Raw genomic sequence first — 8,116 nt, 5'->3', positions numbered from 1 at the left:
TAGAATAAAACTTAACATCCTAATTAATACTACAATACAATACAGCATCCTAATTACTAATACAATACAATAAGGACTAGAATACATTTTGATCTAGCGTAACAGTTATGATCGAGTTGTTCTTTGGTGTCAGAATTGATATTGGATCTGAAATTGTAGACTAATAAGTGTTCTTTCTTCTTGTATGTTTTGTTTTTGTATTTTCTGTATATATGTATAGACAAAACGATCAATACCGAATAAATCTAATCACGTTGAAGCGATTAGGTCTATTCGGCATTGATCGTTCCGTCTGCGGGCAGAATTGTAGGCTGGTGACATAAAGAAAACGGGGCAAATTTGATAGCCCAACAAAAACGTCTAAAAAACACGTAAAAAACAGCCATCCCAACCTCTGCTTGGAGAGTAAAAAAGAAGCCCAACCCCAGGCCCGCTAGCGAGGCTAATCCCTGCCGCCGGTCCAGTGCCGCACACCTACGTGACACCTGATGACCCTGGGACGGGACTGGTTCTACCAGACTGATTATCGCTTGTTCTGCTGCCATTCATGAGTAACGGGGGAGGGCGGCCCGACAGGACTCCACAGGTACAGCAGACCACCTTAACCTGGCAGTTTTCTGTGTTAAACCATTCAGTTTGCTGCTTTAAAAGCGTAGTCAGGGGTCCCCCGTTTACGATACAAGGCTGTACGGATACTACGTGTGCAACCGTCCCAACAAAGACGCTACAACTGTATCTATCGTTCCACCCCGCCCCCGCGACAATTTGTGGTGAGTGTTGTTTTGCCCACTACCAATCCTAAGTTGATTTTAAGGCGAGAATATTCTGTTACTTTTTCTACTGTTGTTATCAGAATTTGCTTATTTTGGAACTACCAATTCTATTGTCGACTTCAAGAGCCGTCTTCCTCATTTATATGGTGTTAAGTAGTAGTGTTTATGAATGGAATGGATCATGTCTAATTTGAATTTCTGGTTGGGGAGGGGCATCTGAATTGTAGCATGACACGTTATCGGCTCGGGACAGCCTACGACCCTTAAGTTTGCTTCTTAAGTTACAAGAAACCGCTGTTCGTTTGGGTAGCTAAATTTTCGTGGGAAAGAATGCATAAACAAAAGGTAAGTGATATCATGCGCAAACAAACATAATAGCAAATCAACGGCTGCCGTGTGTATCCAACTGTGACCTTTACAAAGGACCATGTGGAAAGATTACGTCATTACAAACATGGCGGATGTTTAAAAGGTGACATGTTGTCTGTTGTAATGTCCTGTACTTTGTGCTGACATATGTAGAGAGTACAAAAAAGAAATCTTAAGCGGCTATGAACACATGGTCTTGTTGTGGATTGTTTATAAAGATGCACAGTTAGAATAAAGAAGTAAATGAATTGATCTAACATTTCTTGCGGGACGCTAGGGAAAATGATCGAACAAAAGGACTGACATGTGCAGTCCATTGTGATGTCTTTGTGGTTTAATGATGACATGAAATAACGAGTACAGTTTAAGGCAAAATTTTAACCAATCATAGACAGATAATGTAATTGGACACTGTCTATAAGGATACACAACTGAATAAACAGCAACAACAAGAAAACAACAACACAGTAACCGCCATTAACATTAATCCGACGGGTTACGTAAATCTGCCATCATGAAAAACAGTATGCAAAGATATACAGGAGTGCATTATACTGGGGATGTTGTATCTGCTCATTTTGCAACTTTTTTTTATGATTTAAAGTATAATTGCAAACCTTTTTCTTAATCGGAAAAAAATTAATGCGCGCGCGGATGTAATCCATATAATCAAGATAGTGTGGCTTAACAAAAGTCGGGAACCGGTTCGGTTAGTTTGCATGGCGGCACCAGCTGCCCACAATGCCCCGCGGCAGTGAACAGAACCATAGTAGAACACACAAGCGTCACTTCCCGACAGAGACAGCGTGGCCGTCGCTTTTCCGAGAAAACAGGAGATACGAGGTTTGACAAAGTTAGTCTGAAGTACGGCCTCGTTTGGACGCTGTCTACTCAAACGGTCGCTACCGCCATAGAGACACGCTGAAGAAGGCTGGATGCCAGGCTAGCAAAACTCGCTGCTGAGAACTTAATTAATGGGGATTAAGGTATGGGGAGGGAGGGCAGCATTTCGGACATTGCCTTTTCAAACACAATTTCTATCGAAGATAAAAACATAGAATATTAATCTTCCTTGAATGACCCTTTTACAGTGGTTAGACAAAGCAAAATGAATGTACCGTACCGGGAAAACCACGCTAGGCGTTTAATTTGTATTGTCAGTGGTTACTTTGTATGTACGGTATATATAGATACCGGATGTCAGAATCATGTTGTATATCTTTGCATGTACGGCATGCACTATAATAGCTACCGGATTTGAATTGAAACTATGTTGTTTTTCTTTCAGATCTCCACTGACAGATCTACTAATCTACCATGACTGTAATAGACAGGATGCCAGGAAAGCCCATGTTACGGGTACTACTGTTGGCCGTGTATCTAAGCGTTATACTATCAGGTAAACACTCCTCCAGATATTCGACTAGCATGATACTGAAAAACATTACACTGAGTTCTTTAGACGAATCTTTTTTTTTAATGTTTATTTTTACGTAGTTTCTAATTTTCTAATTCTTCATATTTACACGTCCATTCCAAGACGGTACAGAAATCTGCACAAGCACAGTTTCTTTCACGACATGATTTAAAAAAAGGTTAGATGTTTAAATAAAAATATCTTTGTCTGAATGAAGAATAATTCCAATTTACTTCCAGGTGCTAGTGCGCAGACTCCAGCCAGCTCTACACCCAAAGTTGCTGTGGTCAGCCCCGCAGTCGACGGGCAGCAATCGAGCGCGGCACCACTAGCAACGGGTTGGTCTCAAATGCGTGGCAAACAAGCAAAGAAAAAACGAAAAAGAAAAAAAACACCAAAATTAAATCTATTCACAGAACAGAGAAAGAGTTACAACAACTCAATGTCATCTGTTGAATCATTTTTTTACAAATGATAATAAAACTGAAAACTGGACTTTCAATAGATGCTATCAGGGAAATAACTTAACTGAAAGATTCTTATAACATAACCTTTTCTTTACTGTTAAATTTATTTCGTTAGTGAGTCTTATTATATATTTGTTTTGTTGCTTTTTTAACACACAGGTGGTGCTTCTACAGCAAAGGCTACGGTAGCGCCAGGGGGCGCAACAACCGTGCCACCAGCGGCTTCGAATGTCACGAACCAGCCAACCGCTGGGGCCACCGTCAAATCAGGAGGTCAGTCTCTTCGAGCCTGTGTCAGTAAGAATTCCGAGTACGCATGCGTAAGGCCAAATGCGAAGGCCCTGGCTTGTAAACAATTCTCGTCTCGACCATTGTCTCAATTTGCATAACAATGGCCAGACGTGTTTTGTTTTTGTCTTAGGAGCCTTCACCTTTGACATATCACCCACAATACATGTCGCTGCGCATGCGCATGCGCACTCGGAATCATGAACGACCTTATACTGTAGAGTTCGACACATAAGATAGTGACAAGTTAGTGTTACATAATAACGGGCAATACACGCTTCGTGTCCTTCGAAATTACCCATGACTCACATCCTTAGGCGAGAACAGTTAGACATGAGGCCTTGAAGAGTTTTACTTTAGTGGCAATTAGGATGTACTCACTCCTCTTTGAGTGATTGCATGGGCTGAAAAGGCCACAGCAAATCCGAGAACACAACAAAAAATATCATGGTAATCTACCGTTCCTTTATTTAGTTATTCTCCTTGGAAGATTTGGACAAAAATGCCCCTGCAGTTCCGGAGCAAGGTGCAGAGGGGGCCTAAACATACACCACTGATTCCCTAAATCAACAAATTGTCTGCCACCAAAAAAGTCAAGACCATATCACGTCCATATCAATAGATACAAAAAACAGAAGGTCTGCTGCAGTACCAAGGTCACATACTAGGAGACCCAAAATTGATCTCGAACTTCGTCTTCCCAACACCTACCCACATACTAACAAGCATCGAAAGACAAAGCCAAAAAAAGTCAGCCTTTAATGGTTCAATTTGTCCTTTCCAGCCTGTAAGCCTAACCCGTCCCCCATGCCGGGTGCGTTTGTGAAGCAGTGCGAGGCGGACGGCAGCTTCAGCACCAAGCAGTGCCACGGCTCCACCGGAATCTGCTACTGCGCACATCCGCAGGACGGAACCATCTACCAGGAGACGGGGAGGAGGGGCAGCATGGAACACGACTGTGCCACTTACTGGCAGAATAGTAAAGGTAAAACATAGTATCTGCAGTTTGTCGAAATTCATTTTTCTCGTCTGCAAGCGCTAAGCCATATGCAGAATTCTGTAATCCTTTTTAGAATTTTGAGGACCATATGCTGAATTCTGAAATCCATATGCAGAATTCTGCAATCCATTTTCAGAATTCTGCACTTTCTTGGAGTTGGTAGTGAAGTTTGCTTAAGTTTTGGTGGCCAGATCCCATGGTGATGTGTCTTTTATGACGTCTGTCTATCCCTTTCTCTCTTTTTGTATCCCTGTATCTCTCTGTACAGTTTGTATCTTCCTGTCCATACCCCCCGCGTCTCTCTCTAACTGTCTCCCTATGCCCCCTCTCTCTCTATATCCCTGTTTCTCTCCGTTTCTCTCTCACACTCTGCTTTTCTCTCTTTGTCTCTGTCTGGGTCTTTTTCTCTCGCTCTCTCTTTCTGTTTCTGGAGTGGAATTTCTGTATGTTCTGGCAGATGGCGATTACCATAATGCGTACTGAGGATGTATTGAAGGGGTTGAAATCAGCCATCTCTGACTTCCGCGTGTGTTTCAGGTACCTTAGGCTTGGCTTCGCGAGGGGGAGAACACCAGCATAGTGGTGGCCGGAGGAAGGAGTGAAGTCTGCCATCTCTGGTTGTCTTGTTTGTTTGCGTCTCAGACCCAGGAGACTATGTGCTTGCAATTGACTTCATGAAGGGATAGAACACTTACACCGTGGTGCCTACGCAGGGCCTATGGGTAAGGGGGTGAAGTCTGCCATCTCTGACCGTCTTGTTTGTTGCGTTTCAGGCCCAATTGACTCCGTGCTAGACTTCGTGAAGGGACAGAACACAAACACCACACGTGACCACCACACGCGGGGATATGGGTAAGGGGTGAAGTCTGCCATCTCTGACTGTCTTGTTTGTGTTTCAGGCCCAATGGACTCCGTGCTAGATTTCATGAAAGGATAGAACACCAAGGCCGTGTTGGTGGCTGCGCAGGGCCTATGGGTAAGGGGGTGAAGTCTGCCATCTCTGACTGTCTTGTTTGTTGCGTTTCAGGACCAGTAGACTCCGTGCTAGACTTCGTGAAGGGACAGAACACCGGAGCTATAGGGCGTATTCAGTCACGTGACCCTCCCTCTAGCAACGAGCACTGGCGGCCATGTTGGTGCTCACTTGATAGTGGAGCCCTATGGAACTCTCCGTATAAATAGCAGATGTTTTCTACGCCATTCACAATTTCCCTTCGGAACGTTTTGTCTCACAATCCTGGTGTTTTGCCTCGTGGTCAGATGTTTGATTGGGACTGATAAAGCACACACTGATCGGGTAACAGTAAGATTGGTTTGGCGTTTCTCGTGTAGGTAAGGGAACATACGAAGGGACTAACGACTGAAACAAAAGTGGATTTCTGACATACGAACAGCGGATCTAAATAGTTGAAGTTGGAGAATCAACGTGAGTGTATGGAAACCTTTGTATCTGGTCGAAAAGCAAATTACAGGCCCGTTGTGTAACACAGTCGCGGCACCGTGTAGTCGTTGCTTGAGATCTGATTAAACCTCCTTGTTGAGATACGTTCGTAAACTGGCGGGTCTTTCAACGTCGAACTTTCCCGATCATAACGTACTCCCTGCCACCAAAATTTTTCACGACACTCAAGACACTGTACTACGTGGTTGCAGGCCTTGGAACACTTGTATGCTGTGAACTGATTTTATGCGTACTCTGTAAACAGTTTAGCGGCCATGTTTGTAGGCAGCTGGGGAAAACATTTCCTCGCTCGTCGACAATGGGTCATTTCCAGTTGGATTTTTGTAGCGAAAAGGATGTGAGGCTGGAGACTCTTTGCATATAATAAAACAGCGATCAGACGACTTCGCATTCCTTGGAAATTTAGAGACCGTCGGACACCGAGAAACTTCGCTGCCGGGTGAGCACCAACATGGCCGCCCACGGAGGGCAGGGGTGATGACGTCACGTGAATACGCCCTATAGTGGTGGCTGCGCAGGGCCTATGGGTAAAGGTGTGAAGTCTGCCATCTCTGATTGCCTTGTTCGTTTGTTACAGGCCCAATGGACTCTGTGCTAGACTTCGTGAAGGGACAGAACACCGGAGCCATAGTGGTGGCTGCGATCGGCTGTATCCTCACGCTCGGTGTCGTCATCTTCGTAGTCTTCGGCGAGATCCGAGGAGTCAACATGCCGTTCGTGAAAAGCAGCGTTTAAAATCAATCAATCAATCAATCGATCGATCGACCAATCAATAGATAGACCAGTCAATTGAGCAATCAATCTATCAGTCTGCCCATCGATTAGTGAAAGTCTTGTCTAGATCTTCAGTTAGTGTTTACCAATCAATCAATAGCAATATGGTGGTATTTAAGAAGCAATGAACATTGGAGCATTGAAATCCAGTAATTCATCTTTCTATTAATCGATTCGTCGATCCTGCATTTGAGTTTTATTTCGGTCACACGTCGTGATATTGGCAGCTTAAAAAGTTACAAAGGAATTCGGAGTATACATTTTACTTATTATGATAATCTTTAATGTCACCGTCTACATAAAAAGGCTAATATAGTTGCTATTTTGCTTGGTTGAAGTTGTGAAATGTGAATTGCAGGAGAGCAAAATGATTATAACTTTATCAATGGAACTCCATGCTAGCTACAATGACAATTCAAGGTTTAGGATTAGATAACTTTGACATAGACTTTCTTTTTGCGCACTAAACTTAGCCAAAGATTGAGGGCAATTCAGTGTTACCTTTGTAGCAAAGTAGTTCAATAGAGTTAACGTGTAGTGTTGTAGTGCATTTGCGGCGTGCTAAAGTATCAAATGTTTGTTTGTATGTAGCTCTGTTCAATCGACTGGGCTGTTTTTACCCAAAGATTAGTACGGATTTCAGATTCATGAAACTACCAGATTAGTTGTACTTGGCTGCAATACATAGAAACGTTAAGCTTTAGCATTTTTTTTACTAAATATATGTTTTTAATGTCGACGTCTTGACACTTTGACTCACAGTACTTGCATAGAGAGAAATAATGGTTTGTTTTGCTGCACGAATGACAGAAATAAACGCGCCAGTGTCGTCTTTGTATGAAGTGTCAGGGGTCATTAAATTTTCATAACTCAGCAAATGTCAACCTTAATGTCAACAATGGAAGTCACGTCAGCTCTTTTCATAATGTCGACACCCGTAAATGTGTTAGGGACTTTAGACAAAAGAAATATGGGCCGTTGCCATGGCAACAACCGGTCTGACATACATCGGCTCACATTTCCCTTAAACCGAAGAGAACTTTTTAATCCGTCACCTGTAAAGAGACCAAGCTGCCCAGGTGTCATCTAATGGAACGTCGGCCACATTTGAATGGTCAATTTTACTTTTAGCAGCGGTGCTAAGCCTGTATCTCACTGGACCCGCGGCACTTGGTGACCTTTCAACGACCGAGCGATTTGACAGAGCGCTCAACGAATTCCATCGATAAAAATGAATCGTTTTAGGCTTTGTGTGCTTTGTTGTCTTTTTAGTTTAGTTGTAGCTTTTGTATGATATTCCTATCATAAAATTAGGCTTTGTGTTTTTTTGGGGTCTTTTTAGTTATAGTTGTACGTTCCTATCCTATTCCTGTCATAAAGTCGAGGGTAACAGAAATCCAGTTAAGGACGCCAACATGCCGCGCGTCCAGTGAGATATGGGCTTAAGCACCATGTAACGTTACGTGGGCACTATCACGTTTAGGGCCTACAGGGCGATGCTCTTGATGCAAACTGCGGAAATGGTATCCTCGAGAAAACCTTTCCGGACCATTTGAAATCACAGGG

At 43.2% G+C, this 8,116-nt stretch overlaps 1 protein-coding gene across 5 annotated transcripts; it reads left to right on the top strand.

Annotated features, from left to right (window-relative positions):
• The first annotated feature begins 463 nt into the window (after positions 1-463).
• Positions 464-7,386, top strand: LOC136444608 (angiomotin-like). 5 transcript variants are annotated; one of them, XM_066442236.1, is made up of 6 exons: positions 464-586; positions 2,431-2,541; positions 2,799-2,897; positions 3,186-3,299; positions 4,099-4,299; positions 6,354-7,386. In XM_066442236.1, the coding sequence occupies exons 2-6, from the start codon at positions 2,460-2,462 to the stop codon at positions 6,509-6,511; spliced, it is 654 nt and encodes a 217-aa protein (XP_066298333.1). In that variant the 5' UTR covers positions 464-586; positions 2,431-2,459; the 3' UTR covers positions 6,512-7,386. The 5 variants fall into 5 exon arrangements, with proteins under 5 accessions (XP_066298333.1, XP_066298335.1, XP_066298337.1 ...); XM_066442238.1 differs by lacking the exon at positions 6,354-7,386 and adding an exon at positions 5,088-5,171 and having other exon boundaries at positions 502-770; XM_066442240.1 differs by lacking the exon at positions 6,354-7,386 and adding an exon at positions 5,214-5,373 and having other exon boundaries at positions 503-770.
• The last annotated feature ends 730 nt before the right edge of the window (positions 7,387-8,116 follow it).

The sequence above is a fragment of the Branchiostoma lanceolatum genome, chromosome 11, assembly GCF_035083965.1.
Source record: "Branchiostoma lanceolatum isolate klBraLanc5 chromosome 11, klBraLanc5.hap2, whole genome shotgun sequence".
Taxonomy (NCBI): domain Eukaryota; kingdom Metazoa; phylum Chordata; class Leptocardii; order Amphioxiformes; family Branchiostomatidae; genus Branchiostoma; species Branchiostoma lanceolatum.
This window is presented reverse-complemented; position numbering and strand designations above follow the sequence as displayed.

Excerpts from the sequence above, each read along its gene's own strand:
- LOC136444608 (XM_066442236.1), top strand. The coding sequence starts at position 2,460 with ATGACTGTAATAGACAGGATGCCAGGAAAGCCCATGTTACGGGTACTA. Across the intron at positions 3,300-4,098 it reads GGCCACCGTCAAATCAGGAG|CCTGTAAGCCTAACCCGTCC; the intron begins GTCAGTCTCTTC and ends TGTCCTTTCCAG. Across the intron at positions 4,300-6,353 it reads TTACTGGCAGAATAGTAAAG|GCCCAATGGACTCTGTGCTA; the intron begins GTAAAACATAGT and ends CGTTTGTTACAG.